Source organism: Dermatophagoides farinae, chromosome 5 (assembly GCF_024713945.1).
Source record: "Dermatophagoides farinae isolate YC_2012a chromosome 5, ASM2471394v1, whole genome shotgun sequence".
NCBI lineage: Eukaryota > Metazoa > Arthropoda > Arachnida > Sarcoptiformes > Pyroglyphidae > Dermatophagoides > Dermatophagoides farinae.
The window spans coordinates 1,226,595-1,253,773 of record NC_134681.1 but is presented as its reverse complement, the minus strand read 5'-3'; the positions used below and the strand labels follow the sequence as shown (position 1 = coordinate 1,253,773).

General features: G+C 28.6%; 6 protein-coding genes across 20 annotated transcripts; 4 read left to right on the top strand and 2 right to left on the bottom strand.

Moving 5' to 3' along the window:
• Window positions 1-75: 75 nt before the first annotated feature.
• Window positions 76-1,191, top strand: mRRF1 (mitochondrial ribosome recycling factor 1). Its single transcript, XM_047063645.2, has 2 exons — window positions 76-607; window positions 686-1,191. Exons 1-2 carry the CDS (start codon window positions 240-242, stop codon window positions 1,116-1,118), a joined length of 801 nt encoding a protein of 266 aa, XP_046919601.2. The 5' UTR covers window positions 76-239; the 3' UTR covers window positions 1,119-1,191.
• LOC124498995 (uncharacterized) lies at window positions 1,138-11,731 on the bottom strand. 2 transcript variants are annotated; one of them, XM_075731350.1, is made up of 6 exons: window positions 11,401-11,731; window positions 11,115-11,347; window positions 2,135-3,616; window positions 1,919-2,046; window positions 1,615-1,830; window positions 1,138-1,520 (listed from the first exon to the last, which is right to left on the bottom strand). In XM_075731350.1, exons 3-6 carry the CDS (start codon window positions 3,394-3,396, stop codon window positions 1,294-1,296), a joined length of 1,833 nt encoding a protein of 610 aa, XP_075587465.1. In that variant the 5' UTR covers window positions 3,397-3,616; window positions 11,115-11,347; window positions 11,401-11,731; the 3' UTR covers window positions 1,138-1,293. The 2 variants fall into 2 exon arrangements, with proteins under 2 accessions (XP_075587465.1, XP_075587464.1); XM_075731349.1 differs by lacking the exons at window positions 11,115-11,347; window positions 11,401-11,731 and having other exon boundaries at window positions 2,135-3,973.
• On the top strand, window positions 7,786-11,120 carry LOC124499699 (uncharacterized). Its single transcript, XM_075731348.1, has 3 exons — window positions 7,786-8,875; window positions 8,940-10,005; window positions 10,079-11,120. The coding sequence occupies exons 1-3, from the start codon at window positions 8,242-8,244 to the stop codon at window positions 10,938-10,940; spliced, it is 2,562 nt and encodes an 853-aa protein (XP_075587463.1). The 5' UTR covers window positions 7,786-8,241; the 3' UTR covers window positions 10,941-11,120.
• A 145-nt stretch (window positions 11,732-11,876) lies between the features above and the next one.
• Window positions 11,877-18,625, bottom strand: Sap47 (Synapse-associated protein 47kD). Of its 10 annotated transcripts, none has more exons than XM_075731353.1 (7): window positions 18,547-18,625; window positions 17,360-17,903; window positions 13,872-14,152; window positions 13,648-13,782; window positions 13,205-13,565; window positions 12,817-13,127; window positions 11,877-12,655 (listed from the first exon to the last, which is right to left on the bottom strand). In XM_075731353.1, the coding sequence occupies exons 3-7, from the start codon at window positions 14,089-14,091 to the stop codon at window positions 12,537-12,539; spliced, it is 1,146 nt and encodes a 381-aa protein (XP_075587468.1). In that variant the 5' UTR covers window positions 14,092-14,152; window positions 17,360-17,903; window positions 18,547-18,625; the 3' UTR covers window positions 11,877-12,536. The 10 variants fall into 10 exon arrangements, with proteins under 10 accessions (XP_075587468.1, XP_046919169.1, XP_046919184.1 ...); XM_047063213.2 differs by having other exon boundaries at window positions 18,366-18,601; XM_047063228.2 differs by having other exon boundaries at window positions 12,860-13,127; window positions 18,366-18,554.
• An 874-nt stretch (window positions 18,626-19,499) lies between these two features.
• On the top strand, window positions 19,500-23,251 carry sgl (UDP-glucose 6-dehydrogenase sgl). Of its 3 annotated transcripts, XM_075731346.1 has the most exons (7): window positions 19,500-19,655; window positions 20,808-20,885; window positions 21,327-21,559; window positions 21,629-22,372; window positions 22,437-22,663; window positions 22,750-22,888; window positions 22,965-23,251. In XM_075731346.1, the coding sequence occupies exons 3-7, from the start codon at window positions 21,383-21,385 to the stop codon at window positions 23,130-23,132; spliced, it is 1,455 nt and encodes a 484-aa protein (XP_075587461.1). In that variant the 5' UTR covers window positions 19,500-19,655; window positions 20,808-20,885; window positions 21,327-21,382; the 3' UTR covers window positions 23,133-23,251. The 3 variants fall into 3 exon arrangements, with proteins under 3 accessions (XP_075587461.1, XP_075587462.1, XP_046919145.2); XM_075731347.1 differs by lacking the exon at window positions 19,500-19,655 and having other exon boundaries at window positions 20,202-20,885; XM_047063189.2 differs by lacking the exon at window positions 19,500-19,655 and having other exon boundaries at window positions 20,549-21,250.
• Window positions 23,252-24,325: 1,074 nt separating this feature from the next.
• On the top strand, window positions 24,326-26,185 carry olf186-M (Ki-ras-induced actin-interacting protein-IP3R-interacting domain olf186-M). 3 transcript variants are annotated; one of them, XM_075731539.1, is made up of 3 exons: window positions 24,326-24,623; window positions 25,101-25,636; window positions 25,734-26,185. In XM_075731539.1, the coding sequence occupies exon 2, from the start codon at window positions 25,148-25,150 to the stop codon at window positions 25,631-25,633; it is 486 nt and encodes a 161-aa protein (XP_075587654.1). In that variant the 5' UTR covers window positions 24,326-24,623; window positions 25,101-25,147; the 3' UTR covers window positions 25,634-25,636; window positions 25,734-26,185. The 3 variants fall into 3 exon arrangements, with proteins under 3 accessions (XP_075587654.1, XP_046919202.2, XP_046919195.2); XM_047063246.2 differs by lacking the exon at window positions 24,326-24,623 and having other exon boundaries at window positions 24,807-25,636; XM_047063239.2 differs by lacking the exon at window positions 24,326-24,623 and having other exon boundaries at window positions 24,807-25,641.
• The last annotated feature ends 994 nt before the right edge of the window (window positions 26,186-27,179 follow it).

Here is a 27,179-nt window from a genome sequence, read left to right as displayed (position 1 = left end):
TTTTTCCAATGAAAAAAAATGCATCAATTCATTCATCAATAGATGGAGCCATTCATTTTTTAAAATCATATGGTCACATTCTGTTTGTTGATGTTTTGTGGATTTAGATTTTGTTTATTTTGCCGCTTTTTTTTGCTGGATTTTGCTGAAAAATCTTGATATTCCATTGTTTTGAAGTTTCTGGAATTCGCTCTAACATTGATCGTTTTTTTCTTTTGTTTGTAACAAACCAAATAACAATGTTAACATCACGATTGTTTGGACGTTTTATCATTTATTCGACGATATTGAAACAACGATCAATGTCGAATGTATTAATGAGACAATTTCGATTTGAATTTAATCATCTGGCTCCATTATCATCATTGGAACAAATCATTCATCATCAACCGATGACAATGTCAATACGATCATTGGCTAAAGGAAAAGATCGTGTAAGAGAAAAAAATCGATCCGATCGGCCAAAAGTAATGCTCAATGATGATGAAATGGAACAAGTAATGCAATATGAAGAACTACGTTCACAAGTTGATTTGATGATTGATGAATTTAAAAATGATTTGAAGCTAAATTTTAATGTTAAACTCAATCCACGTGTCATTGAAAGGTTTGTTATAATTATCTATTGTGTTTTTCTGTGTCTGTCTATCTAAAAAATAATTTTCTTTTCATCTTATAAAAATAGTTTGGAAATATCATATGATGGAATGAAAGTAACATTGGGTGATATTGTCAATATTGTACGTAAACAAAATGATCTAATCATTAATCTATCAGCAACACCGGCTGCTGTTAAGCCAGCATTATTGGCCATTCAAGAATCTGGTTTAAATCTAAATCCACAACCTGATGGTAATGTAATCTATATACGAATGCCACGTATAACCACTGAACATCGTCAAGCATTAATTAAATCCGTACGATTAGCTGGACAAAAAATTAAAGATCGTATAAAAGATAGAAATTTTCATAAAAAATTTATGGAAAAAGATCTTAAACGGCTAAGTAAAGATCTTGTGAATGATGCACAGGCTAATCTAAATTATTATATTCGACAAAAATTTACAGAAATTGATGAAATTGTTCGACACAAAGAAGAATCATTGGCCAGTAATTGAAATTTAATTCAAAATTAAATTTTTGTTCTTTTTTCTTAGTCAAAATTAAAACTTTTTTTTTATTATTTCAAAATTTTACAAATGTGTTTTTTATTCTTTCTTTCTTTCTTTCTTTCTTTGACAAAAATAACAACAACAAGTTGAAATTGTTGTTGCTGTTGCTGCTGCTGCTGTTTCATAGAACATGTAAATTGTCACAAGATTTTGATTTCGACATGGCTGCTTTACGTAGAATTCTTTTTAGAAAACTTTCACGTCGTTTTAATCCCACAGATGATTTACCATTTGTAATGCGTAATATTGAATCGTTGTGATTTATTTGATTTGCATGATGATGTTGACGATGATAATGTTCATCATGATGATGATAATGATTGTTGATCGGTTCATTATTTTTGATTTCTAAAGTGGCAAGCAAAAAAAAAAAAAAAAACAAACAAACATACAAAATGAATAAATTCTAAAAATAGAAATTTTTTTTTTAAAAGTCAATTACCTATTCGGTTTTGTTGTTGCTGCTGCTGTGGATAGTTACTGTTATTGTGATTATGATGATGATTTTGATGATGTTGTTGATTATGGTTAAATTCTTGTTCATTTTTAAGTGTAATTTGTGCACCAATACCCTCCAATAATGTATCAATATTATGTGATATTGTACAACTAATTTCGATATATTTACAATTATTTTCTGTTGCTAATTCTCGTGCCTCTGTTTATTAAAATTTGTTGCAATTAATTATCAGAAATCAGAACAATTAATGCAAGAATCATATAATTGTTGTTACCTTAGTTCTTACCTTTACGATTTACACATCTAGATCTTTCTAGATCACATTTATTTGCAACAATGATGATTATTTTATTCTCAACATCATCCCAACGTTGTATATCGATTAATGCTTTTCGTACATGATTAAATGATTCTCTATTAATGAAATAGAATTATGAATTAATTGATTAATGATGTAATGATTATTTAAACAATAAAAAGATAAGATTGTGCGATGACAAACCTGTCATTAACACTGAACATAATAAGATAAACATCAGGTAGATAATCAATTATAATCGATGATTGTCGCTGTTGTTGATGTTGTGATTTTAATATTCGTTGTGAATGATAAGCACAATTATAATCATTATTCATATCGAATTCAATCATTGAATCCAATTCAAGAAAATGTATGAATAAATTCAAATTATCATTCATTTCATTACAATTAGCTGGATTAAATGAACTAGTTTCAGATGTTTGCTGTAAATGCACACGGAATTGTTTGATCAATGATGATTTTCCAACATTTGGATAGCCTAATATAATGATGCGATAGATTCTTTTACGATTACAGCTATTATCCAGATATAATGGTGGATAATTTTGCTGTTTAATTAAATAAAAACGATGATTATATGGTATTTTACCATTTTTATTACGTTTTGATTTAAATCGTTTTTTATCCATTGATTTTCCATAACCAATTATTGTCTGATCAGTTGTCTGTTGTTTTAACGATCCAGTACGATGTATAGACATTTTAGACCATGATGATGATGATGATGATAATGATGTTGTTGGTTTATTATTGGTAATCAAATTTTGGCCATAAAAATTATTATCATCATCATCATCACTATTAATGTCATCACTATCATCACTATGAACATCACCATAAACATCTTGATCACCATCAAAATTAATATTATAATCACGATTATTATTAAATCCATCATCATTATTTGTTATTTTGATTGATTTGGATTTTCGACCACAATTAAGAAAAATTGATTCAATTTCATGTAAATCATTATAACCATTATAAGTAGCCGGAGTGGTTGTTATACTATTATTACTGCTACTATTATTATCCTGTTGTAGTGATAAACGGCTCATCTGATGATATAAATTATTTTCACCAAATATAGCTGATCCGGAACTTACGAGGCTAGTACCGGAACTAAAACTACCATGTAGATCATGATTATTATTAAATGATTGTGTACGTGTAGCCGTACGATGATTTCCTGTTGTTGTTTTTGTTGTCATCTTTTTTGACGTTGGCTGTTGTTTGCCATGATGATTTGATGATAAATTATTTGTTCGTACAAATTTTTTAACCGAATTCAATGATTGTTCTTCAAATTGATTTTCTTCATCATGATGACCATTTATTGTTAGATTGATATTTTGATTATTATTAGTGGTTATTATTGGATATTTTCGACAATTAATCTTCATTTGTTGTTCTTGTTGTTGTGATTGATGATTTTTCATCATTATTGATCGATGATGTCCATTTGATTTTGTTTCATGTAATGATTTTGAACGTTTTATAACCGATGATGATGATGATGATGAATTTGATGAAAATTTTTTCAAATTTTTTAATGAACATTTTCTTGTCGATGATCCGGTACAAACATCATCATCATCAGCATCATCATGATTATTATTATTTGGTGTTAATAAATATGGACGTTGATTATTTTTTAGATTACTTCGTGATTCCATCATTTTCCATAAACGAACAAACAAACAAACAAACGAAAGAAATTTTTTAATTTCAAATCAATGTAATCAGAAAATAAAATGAACAAATTCTTAAATGATCATTTCAATCGGTTCACTCGGTTCATTCATTCCATGAATAAAGATGAATTCATCTAGTGCAAACCAGTTTTTATATTACACAAAAATAAAATTTGTTTGTTTATAAACAGTTTTTTTTTCCAATATATATACACACACACACACGCACAAAAAAAAAGAAAATTCAAACAGAATTGTTGTCCTCCTCCTCCTCTTTTTCTTCCCAAGTGATTTGTTGTTGTTGTTGTTGTTGTTGTTGTTGTTCGTCAATCACTTGTTGGATATATGGTTATTTTATTTATACATATAATATAATGTAATGAATCGAAGAATTTTTTCAAAAGCAAAAAAAAATTGAATGAAACATTCAAGCGCAGACACACACACACACACATGCACACATTTAAAAAAAAATACTAAATAGAAGAGCATAGAGTGCGAGTATCGAGTCCATCAACATCACCATCATCATCCATGATGACTATTTTACCAGAAAAAAAAGAAATACAGAAACACAGAACAATTGTCTTGCTGTGTACATTGATCTGAATGATGATAATAAATTTTCTCTTTCAATCTTCATATTCTCATTCTGATTCTACTCAGCAACGCATCATCATCATCTTTAGAAACCGGAAATATTTTTCTCGTCATTCTTCCAACAAAAGAATCGTGAAATAATCCATCCATTTTTCTTTTTTTTTGTTCATTTAATTCTTGTTTTTTTTTTGATTCTGTTAATGTTTGATTCAAACACACACACATACACACACCCTATTGTAATAAAAATAACAAGGAAGTGATTAAATTACATATATTCTACAGTGAAAGAATGAATGAAATGAAAAAGAAAAAGAAAAAGAATAAACTTTCGGCTATGTGGCGATGAACTTTTTTTTTTCTCGGTTGCTTCTTTAAGGCTATTGCTCGAATAAAAAAAAATGAAGAAATTTTCTTGTTTGTCATTCTTGAGTGGGCGTGTGTGTGTGTGTGTGTGTGTGTATGTGGATGATGGTTACATCACTCTATCGTTTGATGATGATGATGATGATGATGAAAATGATGTAAAATGAGGCCATGTTATCCACTTTTTTTCTAATTATTTTCATCGAAAAAAAATTGGCAAATTTCACCAAAAAAAAAAAAAATATATAAAAGAACGAAAAATTCGTCTTTTTTTCACTTACTTTTTAATCATCATCATCAATATAAACTTCCTTGAGTGCAAACAAAAAAATAAAAACATTAAAAATAAAAACAATTCAAATCATGCACATACACACATACACACACACACAAACATTGACATGATACATACACACAGATGTTTTTATTTATTTTTACACATTTGATGATCTGACATATCCATATGCCAAAATATATTAAGAATTAAGAATATATATGGCATATGGATGATGATGTGCTCAAACAAAGTACCCTTTGTTTGTTTGTTTGTTTGTTTGCCTGTCTGAGATTTGATTCCAATCAAATACAAGAAAAAAAAGTATGAAAATGAATGAATCATAATTTTTTTCCTAATTCCTAGTTTTTCTTTTGTTTATATTATATAGATGAATAGACAAACAAAGCAAAAACAAAAATCAGCGATTCATTCCATAAAAAAATTCCAGAAAAAAAAGTTGTACTCAACAGTTGAGTTGGGCTTGGAATTGGGAATCAATTCTTCCGTATTCTATATTTAAAAATTTAATGTTCATGATGATGATGATGATGATAGAATCCAGGATATAATGTCATTATCCTCTAAATGTCAACGCAACAAAGCGCGACAAACAATTCGTTCTGATATATGAAATGATAAAATTTGAGCAAAGAAATTGTCCTAAATGATGTTATTACCTGATTAAGTGAATGAATGAATATGTGGGTGTGTAATATAGAGAAAAAAAAGAAGTAAAAAATTGGCAGGAATTTTTTTTCCTTTTTTTCTCTCATTCATTTATTTTAGTGATAATAAATTTTTTTTTTCATTGTTGTTGTTGGTTGATGGTTGCATTTAATGCGATCATTCACATTTCATAAACAACAATTCTCAATCCATAATGAATAACTATGAATATGAATAATGTTTTTGGGATGTTATTTTCGTCATCGTTATCATCGTAGCCGTCGTCGTCGTCGTCGTCGTCATCGTCATTGTTGTCTCGAAATTATCATCGATGAATATATTTTGTTTTGTTTTGTTTTGTTTCATTTGGTTTCGAATTCTGACGATGATTATGATGAAATTTGTGTGTTTGGCAAGAATTCAAAAAAGAAAAACAAAACAAAACAAAACAAAAAATTCAAATAGCTAATGAAAAAAAAGCAATGAAAATGGTTTTTTTTTTCAATGTGCACATTTGTGTGTTTGTGTGCCATTTTTTTCCAATTTTTTTTTCTCTATTTTTCCAAACTTTATATCCATCCAATGAATGGGTATGAATCATAATCATCGTCAAGAAGTGAAAACCATTTTCCAATTGACGTCAACGTATCTATATATAGAAAAGAATTTCTATAGTTTGTTCAGCTCGTTATTCTGTATCGCTTGTAATTTTATTTTCGCTTACAAGCCGACATTAGTGTACATCATGCACAAGGATTTAGGTCTATGCCGGAAGCCTTGGACAGAAGCAATTGACCTCGAGGGGGAGGGAAACTCACGTTCGTTAAATACTAAAAGAAATTGATTGACGAACATCATTTCGGAATTATAATCACCAATCATTCACATTTTGGGAATTACGAATTTTTCTAATTAATGTTCATCATCATATCTTGTATTTTTTTTTTCTTGTCTGAATTAGAACACCCACATACACAAATCGAATATTCTAAATAGAATGTTGAATGTAGAAAATCTAGAATTGCCAATTATCGATAGAAAACAACAACAACAACAACAAAAATATATTATTTGATCCCATTCATTAATTTCTTTTTTTTTAATTCTCTGTCTGTCTGTCTGTCTTACTAATTTTGTTCTGGAATTCTTGAAAATGATAATTAAAAGAGAAAAAAAAGTTTTTTTTTCTCTTCTCAACAGCTGGATTTCAAATTAAAAAAGATTTCTGAAACAGAATGTTTTTTTTTTTCTTCTTCAATTTGATATGTCGCAGGCTTCGACCTAACGAATATAGCCATTAATCGTTTAAAATGGATGGATTTATTTCATGTTGATGTGATCATGGCAACAATTATATTCAAGCTCTAGTTATTATTATAAATATGATTCTAAGGTTTTTTTCGTTTTTTTTCCTTACAACTCATCATCATCTTTATAAGAATCTTTTGATGATGAAGGCGACAATTTTTTTTGTTTGTTTTCTTTTTTTTCTTTTCCAGACATTTCAACAATGTCGACAAATCTATCTATTTTATATATGATGATGATGATGATGATTGTCATTATTATATTCTTCGACATTTTCATCCATTGCCAAACAATTGCCGTAAATGTTTATGAATTGAAATTGGCAATTTCATTTATTTTCTTATGACAAAAAAAGAAAAAGAAAAATAAAAACGATTTCTGGTTAATCCATTCATTCATTCATTCATTCACCATAAGGTTAAACCATATTCAATCCCATATACATACACAAACAAACATAAACACGCACACACACACACACACACAAAGACATAAGGTGCGTTTACACGAGTCAACATTGGCAATTACAAATTTTTTTTTTTTGTTCATTGAAAGTGTTGCGAGCAACAAAATTCGTTAACATTGGCAATACAAAAAATGCTGCCTCAACTAAACTAAATGCACCTTGCAAACTATTGGAATTTCAAACAAGAGAAAGCGAATAGAAAAAAAAATTCATACCAATATATCGGGTATATGTAAAAATGGTAAAATAACCGAAATCTTATGTCTTTTTTGGCTTTGATGTCTGTATGTAAATGTGTGTGTGTGTGTGTGTGCGGTGGCTTATGGTTGGATTTTGAATTCAAAGAATTAAAACAAGTAAATGAAAATAAATTCAATTCATACAAATGCAATTCATGTTGTCGCAGTTATCCTCTCATTTTTTTCTCTCTCTTTTTCTCTCATTCTACGATTCCAATATAGCCTTGATTCTTATTAATATATACGATTTCTTTTTCTTTTTTATTCTTCATATTTTGTCCATATGTATGTATGGATAGATAGATATAGAATCTTTAAGAAGAAAAAAAAACTTGATGCGTATTGTTTTATCGATACGAAGAGAGAGAGAGAGAGAGAGAGAAAAAAAAAATTTGGCTTTAGATCTTGTGAAAGAAAAATAATACTTTCTGATGATAAAATACGGTACATTAATATAAATGATGATGATGTTGTTGTTGTTGTTGTTATGATTCATGCTTTTTATCATCATCATTCATTATTATTATTGTCTTTTCTTGTGATATAATTTCAATTCATTTTTAATCCAGTGTCATCAATTCGTTTATTTTCGTCATTTTGAATTTGTGATTCTTATTTAGCAAACGTTATTTAATTCAACAATAATCGAATGCAGCAATAATACAAACACAATGAATATGGAAACTTATTTACAAAAATTATTGATAAATCAACAAAATGAAAATATTCTACGTGAAGAACGTGATCAAATGCTTAAAAGACATGAACATGAATTGGAAGAAATCGATGAACGTATGGCCGAACTTATTCGACAACGTAATATGATAATTGAAGAAATACAAAATTTCACTAAAAATACAACGACAAATACCTTGGATATAACAGTAAAAAATATTGATAATAATAATAACGATGATGATGGTGATGTGAATGATAAAAATTCTGTTACCGATAAACAATTTATTACATCTACAAATTCTGCATTCAAACCGATAACCGAATCCACATGTTTAGATTCGAATAATAATCCAATTGATTCAGGTGATGTATCATCACCAACAACAACATCATCGTCAACAAAACCATGTCGAACATTAAAATTAACACCACGTGTTCGTACATCGGCATCAACATCAAATATGGTACTGACACGAATACCGGAATCACCGACCACCGTACAGATTGAATCAATGTTAAGTAAAGTTCGTAATAATGTTGCCATTGATCCGAATACATTGAACAAATGTATTGATTTACTTTCAACGCCTAAAAGTAGTCAAAAAGACAATGAAGAAAGTAAAAAAGGTAAGTTTCTAGCCAAATAAAAAAAAAATCTGACAAAATTTAAAATAACACAATTTTCACATAGTTGATCAGAATAATAATCCAATCATATCGACGGCAGCCGAATCATCACCAAAACAGCCATCATCACCGAAACGTCGTTTTGAAACACCCGAAGAACGACGTAGACGTATTGAACGTGTTTTGTTTGAAATACCGTCGAATAAAATGCACAAAGGTGCAATGTCAAAATCATTTTCATCACTCAATACAATGGATTTGTTAAGCATTAATCATAATCAATTACAACATGGTAAACAACAGCCACAACGAACATCAAATCTAAGCCTAAATCGATATTCAAATCGTTCAAAAGTTCGCCGTAATCATTCATTATCTCCATTACGTTTTGGTGCAAAAAAATCTAAAACTAATAATGGTGATGAACAATCGGAACCAACATCGCCAACAATAATGACGGCTGAGAATAGTCCAAAAGAGATACGAAAATATAAATCCGAACAGCAACTTTTTTTCGATGAAAATATTAGTATGGCTAGTTTTGAAGAGGACAGTACAACTACAAGTCAGAATAATGATCTTAGTTCGGAAATTGATCCGGATAAATGTAGTCTTCTACAAACCGAAGTTGATGATGATAATAATAATGGTGGCAATGGTGGTGATGAACCGGAAGATCATTTATTAGCACCATCCAAAGTGGCTAAATCACAGGATGCATTTAAACAGATTTTTTTCCCTGTCGATATTCGTGAAAAACCACTCATGTCTAAAGAAGAATTGAATAAAATTAAAAATAAAAAAACAATGGTCAAATCCAAATCGATTGGTTGGGCTGAACAGGCAGCCAATTCAATGAATGATCAATCATTACGTGTTGATTATCTTAGCCATATAAGACGTAGTTCAGCATCACCTGAACAGAAACAAAGAGAAAAAGAATTGAATAATTTGAATAATACGAAAAAATTTCGTTGCTATCAAGATTTTTGGGAGAATAAAACTAAAGAAATAATGGATAAAAAAGATCGATTTGAGATGAAACAATCACAACAATCACAACAACCACAACAACAACAAAAACAACAACAACATCAGCTGACCAATGCAAGCAAGACAAAAACTAATTGGTAATGAAATTACAAATAAAATATAACTGGATCTAATTTTCTATTTTTTTTTCTCTCTTTCATTTTGATTTAGTTCTAGTACAGCACAGCATAAAGTAAACAATATGGCAACAAAAATTCCCGAATTGATTGGTACGAAAAAATCCACTACAGCTATAACGAAAAATAACGAAAATGTCAAATCAATCAAACAATCAACGGCAATGGTAAATATTATGAATGATGGTAATAAAGAAAATCGTACAACATATCGGCCACAATTTATTCGAATTATTGAAACAAAAAAACATCCAACCACCCAAACTACAACAAACAATAATACAACGAAAAATCCAATGAAAATTGAACCAATTAAATTGGATAATACATCAAAACAACAAAAATTACTTGTACCGGATAATCCAATAGGCGATATACAAAAATCTCCATCACCAAGCAATTATTCAGATTCAGATAGTGAAAAATTGATTGAAAAATTACGATATTTTAAACAAGATATTCGACGACAAAAAATGAAACAACAGATGAAACAACAACAACAACAGCAGCAACAACAAAAAGTTGCTGTTGTCGATACTGGAAGCCGAATACCGGCAAAATCATTGGATCTACAATATATGAACAAACACAATCTAAACAAACAACAATCATTACATCCGAATCAACAACAACAACAATCATTGGATCATACACCATTATCAGGTGTAAATAATAACCGTAATAATCGTATAAAATTAGTACGATCATATTCACGTGAAGATTCAACAATGGAACAAGATTTAAAAACACCAACATCACCACAAACACCGAATAGTAGACAAACAAAAATGAATATATGGCGACAACATCATTCAACATCAAATTCATTATCATTAGATCATCATCATCAACAACAACAACAATTGACAACAGGAATGAGAAGTACATATTTCTAATAAAAAAAGAAAAAAAAATTCAATCAATAAATAAACAAAGAGAACAACAAAAAAAAACTTTTTATTGATATTCATTCATTCATTTCAATCATTTGATAATTATTTTTTTTTTTTTTTGCAAAATCATTTGTAATTTGAAATTTAAATAAATCAACGAAAAAAATTTTAACTTACAATGTAATTTTAATCTTTTAATATATATATTATGAATGTTCAGCAATGGCTATAAATATGTGAATGAATGAATGAATTACACAACTGTATAATTGTGAATATGTGTGCGTTTGTGTGTGTAAAATTTTTCTGTTTTGTTTTATTTTTCAAAACATAAGCATCAGTTGATCATTGATAAGTGAAAGTGATGATAATAAGCATTTTTGTTGTTGTTGTTGTTGTTGTTGGAAGAACTGAAAGAAGAAAAAGTAAATATAAATTTTAAATAAATGAAAAGGACACATACACATTACAAGACATTTGTTGGATGGTTCGTTTTCTTTTACAAATTTCTTGAATCAAACAAAAAAAAACAAGAAAAGAAAACAGAAAATATTATTATGATTTGGTGGTGAAAAAAAAAACGGAAAAAACAGCAGAAAAATGATGATGTATGATGACAATTGGTGGCTATTTTCATTTTCTTTTTTTTTTGTTGTCCTATATAAAATCTGATATTTAAATTGAAATAAGAGTAGCCAGTATGTGTGTTGTGTGTCTATTGGGTTTTCAGATGTATTTTATATTTATAACATGAATGAATTATGGATCAATCCATATAAATAAATAAATGATGAGCATAATGTATTTTTGTGTATCTGTGTGTGTGTGTGTGTGTATGGCTATTTACGTTTACAACAACGTGTTTCGTTTTGTTTTTTTTTTTTTGTTTTGTTCATTCACCAAAAATGTTATAACAACAAAAAAAAGAAGAAAAATTCATGCCAAATTAATTTATTCAAAAATTCTTGGTAATTCAAAAGGAAATAAAATCAATCAATCAATCAATCAATCGATTATTAATGAATATCAAATCAATATTATTTATAACAATGACAGAAACAGAAAAAAGAAAAAGCAAATAGACAATATATAGTAGTAGTGGGGAAAAAAAAATATAGGAAGGAAAAAAACAGTTTACACGAGAATGATGATGATGATGATAATAATCAATCAGAATAACTATTAGGAAGAAGAGAAAAAGTTTGAACAACAATAAATCTAATAACAGATATTCATGTGTGTGTGTGTGTGTGTGTGTGAGTGTGTATATAAGTTATTATTGCTTGAATTTTTTTGTGTTTGTGTCATTTTTCATTTTTCAGAATTTAAATTCCATAAAATGAATGTTTTAAATAGGGAAAAAAATGAAAATTTACGTTCACTACATATTTATATCGTGCATATAACATTGGTGGTGGTAGCTGTGTGTGTGTGTGTGTGTGCGTGATGATATTCTGTATAGACCAGGTATTTATGTTTGTGATATAAGATGTGTCTGTGTCTGTGTGTGTGTGTGTGTGTGTGTGTGTGTATATATGTGTGTATGTGGTCTTCTTTGTTTTTGGTCACATCGATTGAAAATATTGGGGTTTTTTTATTTTATTTAATATCGAAATTGGCAAGCTCCCTGTTGATTTCGTCATCATCAACTTTTCCGGTTTCATTATTGGAAACAAAATCAAATTCTTGCAAATCTTTAGCTAGTTCTTCATCAATGTCTATAAATATTTGTTGAAGAGGTTGAATGAAAAAAAAAACAAAAAAACAAAAAAAAAAGAAAACAAAAAAAAGGTGCAAATAAATAAATATGTTCTAAATGAATGAAATATTTGGTTTTGAATATTATCATCATATATTTTTTTTTTTTGTATTTAAATACCATCATTGGTATGAATGCCAAGTTTATACATATCTTGGCGTACATCATCAACCGATATATTGGAATTTTGGAATGTATCCGAAATAAATTCAGTTTCGCCCATCGTTTCAATTTGATCATTTGGATCATCCGGTCCTTCAGATGATGATGATTTTGATGAACCCCAACCAGATGCTTTACCAGTACCACCACCGCCACCACCACCACTACCATTATTTCCAATTCCCAAATTATTACTGGCAAGATTTGGATCCTGTTTAATGAGCGATACACGATAGAAATAATTTTTCCAAAATGTTTCCTCATTTACTCTGTGTGAGAAAAAAAAAATGGATTTTTTTTTAAATAAGAAAAAAGATTAAAATTTGGCAAAAAAAAATTCATTTACAATTTAGGAACAATTTCGTATCGCATTTTAGCAAGCTCAGGATCTTCACGTAATAATGCCAATGCAACCGGATACGAATCATTCATATCGAATGGAAATTCAACACCAGCCGGTGGACTACGAACAAAATTTCGTTTATCCTGTGAAAGGCTTAATATTTCCACTTTAACTTTTTCTTCATCATCACAACCAATCCATGGTGGTTCAGCCAAATCAGTTTTACCACCATGTTCTTTAATAAATTCTTGCTGTTCTTTGGTAAAATCTTGCATTAGGCCAACATTTTCCACTGTACTTTTCAATTGTTTTGCTGTTGCCGTTACTGTTTGTCCAGCTTTACTTGCTACATTTGCAATGAAATCTAATGACGTGATATTGAAAAAAAAAGAAATTATTAATTAATCAAAAGAAAAATTAAGAAAAAAAACAATGTATTTATTTACTTCCAAAATATTTGGCCGATTCAATGGCTTTTTGTGATGTTTCAGCATAATTGAATGCAGCAGCCGATGATTTTTCATCCATATTCAACAATTCTTCAGTAGCATATGCTGCTGCTGTTGTCGTATATGTTTGATCTAATTGAATGAATAAATAAATAAATAAATAAATGAATGAATTAGATTTAACAAATTTAGATTATATATGATGATAATGATAATTTTACCGTCACTATAATTGACATCAACATTATTGACATCTTCTTGTTGTTGTTGTTGTTCATAAGTTGTATTATTATCATTTTGTTCATCATTACCGGTTGTTGTTGTTGTTGTTGTATTTGATCCGGTTGGATTCAATGTAGAATTAACAGCAGCCGTTGCTGCTTTACCCAATGTTTCGGCTTTATTCACTGTATTCTTGAGAATGTTGGAGAAAAAATCCATTTTTTTTCTCGAAAAAAAATGACAATAATAATAATAAAAAATGTTCAAAAAAAGCCAACCACTTTAAATTATTTATAACGAAAGAGATGAAATGACATTTTGAAATTTTTGTTTTGATGAGAGAAAAATAAAAAGAAAAAATTAATTAATAAATTCAAATTCACAACTAAAAAAAGGTAGGAAATTGAAAAAATGGAAAAAATGAAACTGTCACACACACACACATACACACAACCACAAACAGACAAATAATGGAGCAGAAAAAAAAATTTTTAATTGAAATTTCCACCGACCAAACCGCCTACCTATATAGGAGTGATCTAATAATTTCATTCATTCAAGTAACAAAAAAAAAGGTACCGGCACAGTGAATATGAGTGAAAAAAAAGTAGCTTAAAGATGATTAGATGATATCCAATGTAGACAGCAAACAAAACAACAAGCAGACTTTTTTTTCAGAGTTGACTGATGGTGGATGGGAAGGTGAATTAGAATTTTTCATTACCAAAAAAAAAAAAAAAAATTCTAGGTATCACAAAATTTACCTAGAATATTCTCTCCCTCTCTACCACATTCATTAATGTTTATGGTTGAAAAATTATTTAATAAAAATAATGGTCGAGATGGATCATAATCATCACATCATCGGCAACGACAATGAGAGGTATAACAAACAAAAACAACCATCATATTTTGAATAAATGGATAATCAACCAACGAACGAACAAACAAACAAACAAACAAACAAACACAAAAACAAACAAAAATGAATGAATGAATAAAGTTATCGTGGAGAAAAAAAAATCGTGTGTTTTCATAATCAGAATAATAATAATGATAATATAAAAGCATACAAGTCAAAGCGATTCTGTATTATATTATATATATAAAGAGAGAGAGAGAAAAAAAATGTATCCGTTATAATTATATACTATACTATACTATTGAGATTGGTGAACGCGTCTTTCTCATAATGAAAACAACATGATCCACAAGGCATATTCTATGGTCTACAATACTCAATGTTACAATAAACACGATCAAAATGTGATGCGCAGTTTCAATTTTTTTTCCCGACTATTTTTTCGGTCAAACATTGAAATTGACACCCCCTTACGGATTTTTTTTTCGTTACCATTCATTCAATGGTAAGTACAATCAATATTCGACCGATGAAAAACACAGACACACACACACACAGTGTGTTTGAAAGAATCAGAAGAAAAAATAACCATCATATACTACAAGCTGCTGATGATGATGATGGAAATTTTTTTTTCTCCTCGTTTGTTGGCTTGTTTTATCACGAAAATCAGACAAACTCAAATGTGAAAGAAAAAAAAAATTCTTGGTACAATCTTGCCACCTCTTGTGGAAAAAAACAGGGAAAAAAGTTACCCCATGCAACTTTCTAATATTCAATGTTGATCGCAAGAATTTGATGGATACGAATGAAATTCTGTATGAAACAGGAAGCAAAAAAAAAAAAATTCTCCACGTCGTGCATATATGTACATAAGTGCAAATAGATTATATAACATAACGATAAAATTAATTTTCAGTGTTTTTTTTTTCATTGAATTAGAAATTCACAATTGAATTTCGGCATAATGAGATGTACACGAAATACCAGAAAAAAAATCCAGAATAGAGAATCTCGTTTATGAACGTTGCGTGGGCGTATTTGCAGTAGAAAAAAAAGGGAAAACAGAAAAAAAAATCTTATCATCACTAACGCGTATTGGAAAAAAATAGGCCGATTCTATATATCAAACATAGCAAGCACACACACACACACACACGCACAAAAAAAGACATTCAGATTATTGTATTCTGGTTGTTGATGTTGTTGTTGTTATTGTTCCCGATAATGTTGAACAAAAAGTGAGAGAAAAATGAAAGAAATTCTGTCCAACGGTTTGGAAACGTTTCAAGATTTGAACAAATCGAATTATTATTATGAAGAATCGATTAAAGAAAAAAAAAGAAATATTCTCGACATTCATTCATTTTTCATTTTTTACATTTTTATTTATATAATACAGCTATATATATATGAACAAACGAACCTGTTAGATAGATAGATCGATGTTTAACGATCGATATTCGGTTATTATATATATCACCACCATCGGGTAGTGATCAAACAACAACATCAATATAATAGAAATATAAATAAATTAGAAAAAAAAGTTTCAAATTCCATTGATGAATGAAAGTGGAAAAAAAAGAAGCAGAAGAATAAAGAAAAAACCAATCAATATACACAATTTGGTATCATCATCATCATCATCATCAAAAGCAATCATGCAGTGTCAATGTTAATAAATAAAAAAAAAAAGATAAAAAAGAAATGATGGAATTTTTATCCATGTTTTTTTGTTGTTGTTGTTGTTGTTTTGTTTTCTGTTCAGTTGTTTTTCTTTCATTCTTCGACTTTACATTATTATTATCATAGCCATTCGGTTAATTAATTTAATCAATTTCAATTTGAATTTTTTTGGCTATCAAGTTAGTCAATAATAATAAAGTGAGAAATAATCAGTTAACAGATCTCGAGAAATAATTAGATCTCTCTCTCGCTTTAATTCTGTGTGTGCGAATGATGCAACTGATCCGATTGATTGATTGAAAATGATAAAAATTTTACGATTCCATTCATTATTATCATCACTATTTTTTTTTTTTTTTTGCCAGTTTAATTTTCTCTAATTGAAACAGTGGGAAAAAAATCAATTCTTTGAAAGAAGGAAAGAAAAAAGGATTTTTGTGCTAAATTTAAAAATTATTCAAATCATTCGCATTTGACAATCTATTTTTGTTTTACAAAAATGAGAACGAGAAATTGAAAAAAGATTGAATTTTTCACCACTTTTCGTATTTCAATTAAATTGTCTGTTGTCTATTGTCTGTGGGCTGAAAAGATTTGTACCAAATTTTCAGATGATTTCATCTTATTTTATTCTAAAAAATTCTACGTTTAATCTTATTATATAGGTTTTACAAACACAGCATGCATACGAAAAAAAAAATTGTTAAAGGTAATAATGATGATGCTAAGCTTCAACGTTCAATTTTTTTTTACTTCATTCAACTAAAAATAGTTCTGTTAATAATAATTATAAATTCTCAATAGGAATTGAATCCGATTTGTTTTTTTTCTCTCTCCCAATTTGATTGATTTCGTTGGTACTACAGAGTAGGCAACAAATTACAATGTGCACACAATAGAGATTAGATCTTGACTGACAATAATAAATTTACTTACATTGAAATTCGTGAATGGAGGAAATTCTTTTACACAAATTCTGGCGATTATTGTATCGGACAAATATTGGATGGAAAATAAATGGATCGATGCAGATATAATGATGATATATGAAGCACTTGAAACATACAAAGATTCAAATAAAAAAAAAATTTAGAATCTTTTAGAGAAAATTTTTGTTTTTGCCAAAACGATAAAGCTCAAAACGACAACAACTTGAATGATAATGATGTTGATGAATATACGAATAAGACGAATATGATCTTAAACATACAAACTATTCTTTTCTTGTTTACGAATTAGAACAATGATTAGAATAATTCAAGAATGATTCTGGATTTGAGTTTAAGTGTATGCACAAAGAATACGGTATTTATATATAGATAGATGAAGAATGAAACAATAATGATGATGGTGATGAAGCTTTATATTCGATTTATCTTTCAACGACTAGATTTGATAATAATAATAATGATGATGATGATGATGATGATATCGATTCAGGTCCTTGGAATACAATGGATAATTCTTCTTCTTCTTTTTTCTATACACACAAACAAGAGATAGAGAGAGAGAGAGAGAAAAAAAAAACAAATTGTTAGAGAATATTCGTCTATCACAATAGAATTTTTTTTTCTTGTTTCAATTGTATTGTTTTGTTGTGTTATTTTTTTATGAATGAATGAAATGATTGGATGGATGTGAATGTTGATAATGATGACAATGATTATTGCGAAACATTTAAATTATTAGAAAATTTCCAAAACGAATGAAATAATAATTCTGAATATCCGCAGCAGCAGCAGCGGCAGAAGCAGCAGTAGATGAATAAAAAGTGATTTTATATAAGCTCAAAGAATATTCTTTCAAATATCGAGGTTACGTATGTATGAATGTATGATGATGTACTATAGTAACATCCACATAACAATGATTCCAAAATATGGTTCGATTCTGGAACTTGAAGAATTTTTTTTTGTTTTGTTTTGTTTTATAACATACTTACTTGCTTTTTTTTATCGTGGTTAGTCTATAGAATCGTTTTTGTTTTGTTTTGGCAAGAATTTCTATTTTATGGTTAATATATTCTATCATCAATCGTATTGTATTGGTGGTGGTAAGTGGTAGGACCCAATGTAATTTTCATTTTTTATTTTTATTTTTTTTTTGTTTGTTTTTCAACTTACTCATCAATACATAGAGAAAAAAATTAGCCTCTTCATTTGAGGATGAGAAATGTATAGCGAAAGTAAGAATTTCATTTTCAAACTAACAACAAAATTTTTGTAAATGCTTCCCCTCTAAATTTGCGCTACTTACGTTTCATAAAATTTTTACCCTTCTTTTCCGTTCTTTTCGGCATACCACTACTATTTTTACATATCATATGATAATGCGTAATTTTTTTTTTGTTTGTTTGTTGCTAATACTTTGGTTATGAAATTTTCTATTGCCCGATTTTCTCCTGGATTTTTTTTTTCATTTTATTTGGATCAACGGACCAGTGGTAGTAGTAGTAGGAATTTGACAATAATATCTGGTTCTGGTTTTTCTGGTTGGAATTTGACATTTTCGAAATGCTCGTATTATGAATGAATTGTAGGTGTTTTCGAAAAATTTTGAGTTTGTGTACGGCAGTAGTAGTAGTACTAGTAGTAGTAGTAGTAGTAGTAGCAGCAACAATAATATCGAGAAAAAATGAGTATGAAAGCGATGCGTAATGAATGATGCTCATATCGCACGTGGTGGATTCTATAGAATTTTTTTTTTTGGGAAAATATGAAGAAAATGTATGGAATTGAAAATTTTGATATTAATCACATGATATAAATATATAGACGAATCCTGTATGAATAGCTAAAAAAAATGTAACTATATAATAATGATGGAATTTTGAATTTCATTTTCTATATTAGAAAATGAATTTGGTTTATCTTTTTAATTTTTTTTTCTTTTTCTGACCGAATTATTTCCAAATGATGACAATATAATAATAATAATAAAAACAAAGAATCGTTTGATTCATACAATGTCGAGTGTGTGTGTGTGTGTGTGCATCGTATAAAATTGGTTAAATTGCTTGCTCTTCAATTGTATATTACCATGATGATATATGTATCATCGTTGTTTCATTATCATCATGATGATGGTGATGATTGATTACAATCATCATCAACTATAATAATATATTTTGTGATTACCTAATCATTTATCCGTGTGATAGAGATTGCAAGCAAAAAAAAAAGAAAAAAAAAATCCATCACCAGATAAAGAAAGTGATATTAGAAAGGGAAAGGTATGTAAAATGAAAATTGAGAAATGTCAATGCCAAATTATCAACCACCAACATGTGTGTGTAACAAATGTCAAAAAAAATTGGTTTTCTTTCATTTAATTTTTTTTTCTTTTGGATGAACTTTACTTATTTGTTGTTGTTGTTGTTGTTGTTGTTATTGTTTGTTGTCATAAAAATGACAAGCTATGTTTAGATGATAAAAAAGCTTATGATGTGATGATTATTATCAAGCAAAAAAATAAACTACACTAACGACATAATAATATGTGAGATGTTGTGATCCAAATCCAGAATTTAAAATATTGCCTATTTTTGCAAAAATTTTTGCAACATTTTATGATGATGATGATAATGATTAACGATAAACAAATGATGTACACATACATCACCAATTATTAATAATGAATGGTCATGTGATTGCGACAAATAATAATATGCACAAACCGGATTCTAATATAATATTCTCTCTCTCTCTTTTTCTATGAATCTGAAATCTAGTGATTTTCAAAATTTCACATTCTATACAGAAAAAAAATTATTAGCCATATTTGACAAGCGAACAACAACAAAAAAATCACAACAAAAACAACAACAACAACAACAACAACAAAAAATGTACATATTTATCGGCCAAATAATTGATGAACAGAAAAAAAAATCACATCACACATTAAATCGCCAATTAAATTGGAATTATCATGATTTTTATCTTTGAAAGCGACAAAATAATTGTCAAATTTTGAATCAAAAAAAAAAAAAAAAAAGCTAGATGAGAAAAATGTGTGTGTGTGTGTGTGTGTGTGTGATTGACATTTTTGTATTTTTTTTTTTTTTCACTAACTCGTGTTTATCCGGGATTATAGTCAAAAACAAAAAAAAAATACAGCTTTTTTGTGATCATATGAAATGATAATTATTTTATTTTTTTTTGTTTTGTTTGTTTCCTACAATTCAATAATCATCTCATAAATCGTTCATGTTTGTCATCGAAATGGAAACAAAAAAAATTTTTTTTTTTTGTCGAAATGAAACACACACAAATTTTTCTCTATATAAATCTGACGGAGAGTTTATTTTTTTCCTTGCTTGTTTTCTTTTTCTTTTCTTTTTTTTTTTTGTTTGTTGCCAATATTAATGTTTTTCTTTCATCAGAATCTCAGTGGATTCACAGTGCTCCCTCCCCCCATCAAACAGCATCAGCATCATCGAAAGCAGCAGTAGTAGGAGGAGGTAATGAAATTTTGTTTTTTCGTTTTTTTTTTTTTTTTTTGTTTTCATACATTCCAGTTTTACAACCTAAAATTTCGAGCTTAAAAAAAACACATTCATATGTTATGATATACATCAACGGTCATTGTGCCTTGTAATCAAAAAAAAAAAGAAAAAGAAAAAAATCACTGCATATCGAACTTTTCTGATAGGCGGCAAAGCAATACTTCGATCATTTTTTTTTTTTTTTTTTTTTTGATTGAACACATTCCATAGTGTCTATAAACCTTGTCTGTTGTAATTATATATATGCACTTGAAAAAGAAAAAAAAATTCACTCTTTAAGCAACACCATTTTGCCTTTTTTTTTGATTATACATCAACAGGTATGTGGTATTTTTTGTTTTCGATTCTAAATTTTTAATTTCATGTCGTTTTTTTTATCTTTCCATTTTGATTTAGTATTATTATCATCGTCATTATTATTATCATCATCATCAGATAGTATTATTGAACAAATGGAACATTTGCGTAATCAAAAAGTGACAAAAATCTGTTGTATTGGTGCTGGTTATGTTGGTGGACCAACATGTGCTGTCATTGCTCGTATGTGTCCACAGATTAGAGTTTGTGTAGTCGATTCGAATCCAAAACGAATTGAACTTTGGAATTCTGATCAATTACCAATATATGAGGTATGAGATGAGATAAATATATATGATCTTTATTATTATTAATTTTGATTCTATGATTACTTTCAACAGCCTCAACTTGATGAAATTGTTAAAGAATGTCGAAATAGAAATCTATTTTTCTCTGTTCAAGTTGAAAAAGAAATTTCACAAGCTGAATTAATATTCATTTCTGTCAATACACCAACGAAAAATTTTGGTTTCGGTAAAGGAAAAGCAGCCGATTTGAAGAATTTAGAACATGTATCACGTTTAATTGCCAGATCAGCCGATGATAGTAAAATTGTTGTGGAAAAAAGTACGGTACCTGTACGTGCAGCCGAAAGTATTAATCGAATTCTTGGTGCGAATAAAAAATCCGGCGTACATTTCGAAGTATTATCGAATCCAGAATTTCTGGCCGAAGGTACAGCAATCAATGATCTGATTAATCCGGATCGTATACTAATTGGCGGCAATGAAACAATGGATGCACAGATTGCAGTGGAAAAATTATGTGAAATCTATCAGAATTGGATACCGAATGAGAAAATTATCCGCACTAATACATGGTCATCGGAATTATCAAAATTGGCTGCGAATGCATTTCTGGCTCAACGAATTTCATCGATAAATGCCATATCGTCATTATGTGAAGCAACTGGTGCCGATGTTAATGAAGTGGCCAATGCAATTGGATCAGATTCAAGAATTGGACCAAAATATCTACAGGCTAGTATTGGTTTTGGTGGCAGTTGTTTCCAGAAAGATGTACTTAATTTGGTTTATTTATGTGAATATCTTAAACTACCAGAAGTTGCTGATTATTGGCATCAGGTATTTTCATTTTTTTTTTGTCGTGAATTATGTTTGATTTTTTTTAATTCTTCTTTCCATTTAGATTATCGCTATGAATGATTATCAGAAAAGACGTTTTGCTTTACGTATAACTGAATGTATGTTCAATACAATTACCGGTAAACGTATTGCAATATTAGGTTTTGCTTTTAAAGCCAATACTGGTGATACACGTGAATCACCGGCTAAATTAGTATGTAAACATTTGCTAGAAGAGGGCGCACAATTAGCTATTTATGATCCAAAAGTATTGAAAGAACAAATCTATGCGTAAGTTGTTTGGGAAAAAAAATATGAATGTTTTTTTTTCATCGGAAAAATTGATTTTTTTTCTACTTTCCATTCATAATATATAGAGATTTAAATATTTCCGATCTAAATATACCGGATGGCAATAAATGTTTAGAGGATTATGTTGAAGTGGTCGAATCACCGTATATTGCGTCGACCGATGCACACGCAATCGTTATCTGTACCGAATGGAATGAATTCAAGGTTTTTTTCCAGGATCAATTTGAGTAAATGATGATCATTTTTAATTTTTAATTTTTTTTTCTTTTGAATTTCATAGGAATTGAATTATGAAAAAATGTATTCATTAATGATGAAACCGGCATTTATATTCGATGGACGTAATCTAATCAATGTTAGACAATTAGAAATGATTGGATTTCATGTGGAAAAAATTGGCCGCCAATCGAATCATAAAAAAAATTGGTTCAATGGAACCAAATTATAATAGATAGATTGATATAATGAACATCCGGAATTATTTTTTTTTTCATTTCCGAAAAGTTTTTTTTTCTCTTTTTTTTGAAAAGAAAACAAAATAAAATGAAAATTTTCCTATCCACGAAACTTGGGACCAAACTTTTGATATTTAAAAAAAGAAAATAAAAATTTTTTTTCTCTGAATTTTTAAAAAAAAATCATTCGATCGATTGATTGATTGATTGATTGATTCTATCGGGTATATATTTGAATTATATCGATCGACATTGACCTTGATCATTTTATTGTTTTTTTGTTGTTGTTGTTCATCATCATCGTTAATTATTATTATTATTTATGACTGATCATCATTGTGTTTCATAATTCAAATGATCATTTTTTTTCTTTTTTTATTATCAATCAATCATTAATGGATAATTAATTTTCTCCATAGGCAATGGATTATACAATCATCATCATCATCATCATCATCATTTTATGTCTATGGATCTTGACATATTTATGACATGTAAATTTGCGCACACACACACACTTGTACTAGATTTAAACAGAAATTTCCAAGTTGACAACACCGATTTTTCTCTTTCTCTCTTCCTCCCCTTCCCCCCAATCCCAGACCAATATATTTACATATCATTGATAATAAACAAAAGTCAATTTGTCATTCAATATTGTCATTGAATTAGTGGTTAATATAATAAATATGATGATGATAGGAAGAGCATGAAACAAACAATGAAAAAAGGTTGGGTAAAGAAAACAAAAAATTTCCATAACAACCAACCAACCAGTAGCCAATATAAATATATATACAATCAAAATCCATCCTCACTACATTTCGTTTTTTTCTGGTTCAATTCCATTCGATGCCCAATAGAATCTACAATTGTCTACAAAAATAAAACTAAAGTTGTAGCTTTGATCTTTTCATGGATTATTTCGAAAAAAAAAATTTTTTTTTTTGAAACCTTGCAATCACCATGAAAATGACATGAAACATCATTATCAGCAATGAGAAACGTGTGTGTGTGTGTGTGTTTGTAACTAACCACTTGCTTTACACACACACACACAAACACATCACAAAGTCATGGCTATATTTTTTTTGATGTTTAATCAAACAAACAAAAAAAAAATTTCATTTCTTTTTTACTCTCTCACTCACTCTTTTCTTGTCATCATCTGTTAAAGAAACATATATGTTGAATGAACAAAACAAAATCAAAATAAAAAATAAACTCAAACAAATGATCCGGTGGTCGTTCTGAGAATCAATCACCATCATCATTTTTTTTTTCCCGAACATAAATGTTGAACCATCAAATTATCCGAATAGCCATACAATCACGATTTATTCCATTGACAATTAACAACGTCAATGATATTCATATTTTATCAACTTTTTTTTTAATTAAAGTGAACATTGAAAACAAAACAAAACAAAACAGAAAAAAAAATCTCAATTTTTTTCCTGGATCTATATATCGATATCGATATGGTAATTATATTAATTTTTAATGTACACAGACACACAGACACACACACACACACACGCATACATGGATGCTAAAAAAAAATCATTTACATTTCACATGTACAATCATCATCATCATCATCATAATGTCATTTGTTTCCTAGTTTTGTCACACACACACACATCAATAACCATTTTCAACAACAACAACAACAACAACAAAAAACAGACAGAAAATTGTCCATCGAGAAAAATTAGGAAATACAAAAAACAACAACAACAATATTCATACAGCTTCCTATCAATATTGATGCTTGTGCATGCATGCATGTGTTTGTTTGTTTGTTTGTTTGTTGCACTCGGCAACCGAATAAAAAAGAAAAAGAGTTGCTATAGTTTTTTCTGTGTGTGTGTGTGTGTGTGTGGATGTTAATCAAATATTTGAATTTTTTTTTTTGTTTTTTTTTCTGGTTCACGTTACAAACAATTGAATGTGTTTAGGTGAATGACAAGAGAAAAAAAAAGATTTGGATCGACAATTTTAAATAATGATTATGAATAATGAAAATATTATCATCAATACAGTCAATAATAATGATTCAATATTGCAATGTAATTGTTGCAATTCAATCACACCATCATCATCATCATCGAATTTGATGATAAATTTTGATTATAATAATCATCATCATCATCATCCACATTGTGTAAATCAACGAATAAAACGATTATCATTATCGAATCAATTATTTAGTAGTATTAATTCCGATTCATCTTGTTCAAGTTATTCAAGTATTGAATCATTATTAGAATCAAGACGTGAAAATCCTGAACAAATTCTATTGGCATTAGGATTTGGTAGGCCAATTGATTCATTGGATCATTTGGATCCATTGAATCGTATACCATATAGATTTTTTATGCAACAATCCAATTGTAAAGGTGTTAATGTTAATGATTTTATACGACTATTACGTGAATCAGAAGAAACATCACAAATAAAATCATCATATTATTGTAATCAATATATTTGAAATGTAATGTATGCTGTCAATATATAATATATTTATATTTATATATACAATTATCAGATTCTAATGGCAAAAAATTTTTTTTTTTTTGGTTCAAATCTAGTTCAAATCTGGACCGATAATGATTTTTTCGATGATTGATTATAATGATAATGAATTGGATTATAATTATTAACAACAACAGAACAAAAAACATTGTGAATTGTTGACAATCGATCGTATAAGGATGACATCATTTTTTGTTATTGTTGTTGTTGTCATCATGACATCGATTGTTGTTAATGATGATGATGATGAAAAAAAGAAGGAAAATTGTCAAAATGTCATTGTAATAAATCATCAATAAACTGTGATATAGATGTTTAAACTTCAAATCAATCTTCACTACTATTTGTTGTATGGAATTGAATAAAAAAAACAAATAATAAAATTTTCTCATCGATCAATGAATCGAATCAATCGATTGGCCATCATCATCGTATCAACGAAACAATTCAATTATTAGATGATAAAAATATTGATCTGTGATATATATAAATTATATCCTTTAACCATGTGATTTGTTTTGTTTCGTTTTTGTTTTTTTTTACATTTCAATTTGCAATTTTGCATATTTTACATTTTTTTTCTCATTAAAAAAAAGAAATATTTTTCCATTCCATTATATGATGATACAAGAATAATTTTTTTTAGAATTCGATGCCAAATACAGACAGACAGTAATACATGTTTGTTTGTTTGTTTGTTTGTTTATTTGTCCTATGACAAGATGAAAACCTAAAAATTACATAAGGATAGGGTTGAATGAATAAAAGAATTTTTTTTTCTCTCATTCTCATCACAATGACAGAAAAAGCCAAACAAAATAGTGAACGAAAATATTGAAATAAAAACACCAGAACCAAGAGCCAAACCAAAAAAAAAAAAAAAAGAAAAAAAATGTTGATTATGTGAATGGTGGATGTAGGGGTGTGGGGGGAAAGGGAAAAAAATAGTTATTTTTAGTCACATTGGAGAGGATATCAAATATTAACAAAAATAATTGTGACGAAGAAGATTATTCGTTGTTGTTGTTGTTGTTGTTTTTGTTTTTTTGTTATACGTTATCATAGAATTCATTTATCATTTTGATTCATTATCATCTATATGACAATAAATGACTGATATGGATCAATATAATCGATTAATTTGCTAAATCAATCAATCAATTATTAATGGTGAAAATATTCAAATAGGTGCATGAAAATACATTTTTGGATCATACAGAAAAAAAAACCGGAATGAATTTTATTTATTCGAACAAGCCAAAAAAAAATCCATAATCAAAAACAACAACAACAACAACAACAAAAACCTGATGACGTTTTAATATAAAAAAAAGACAAAAGACAACACACACACAATGTGGATTATCATTACTAAATCTTGGATTTTATAATCCGAATTCTTTTTCTTTCACCAAATTTTTTTGTTTGCTTGTTTGTTTGTTTAAATGTCGCATTTATTGGATGCAATATGAATGCTTTCATACGACTACATTTTTTTTTGT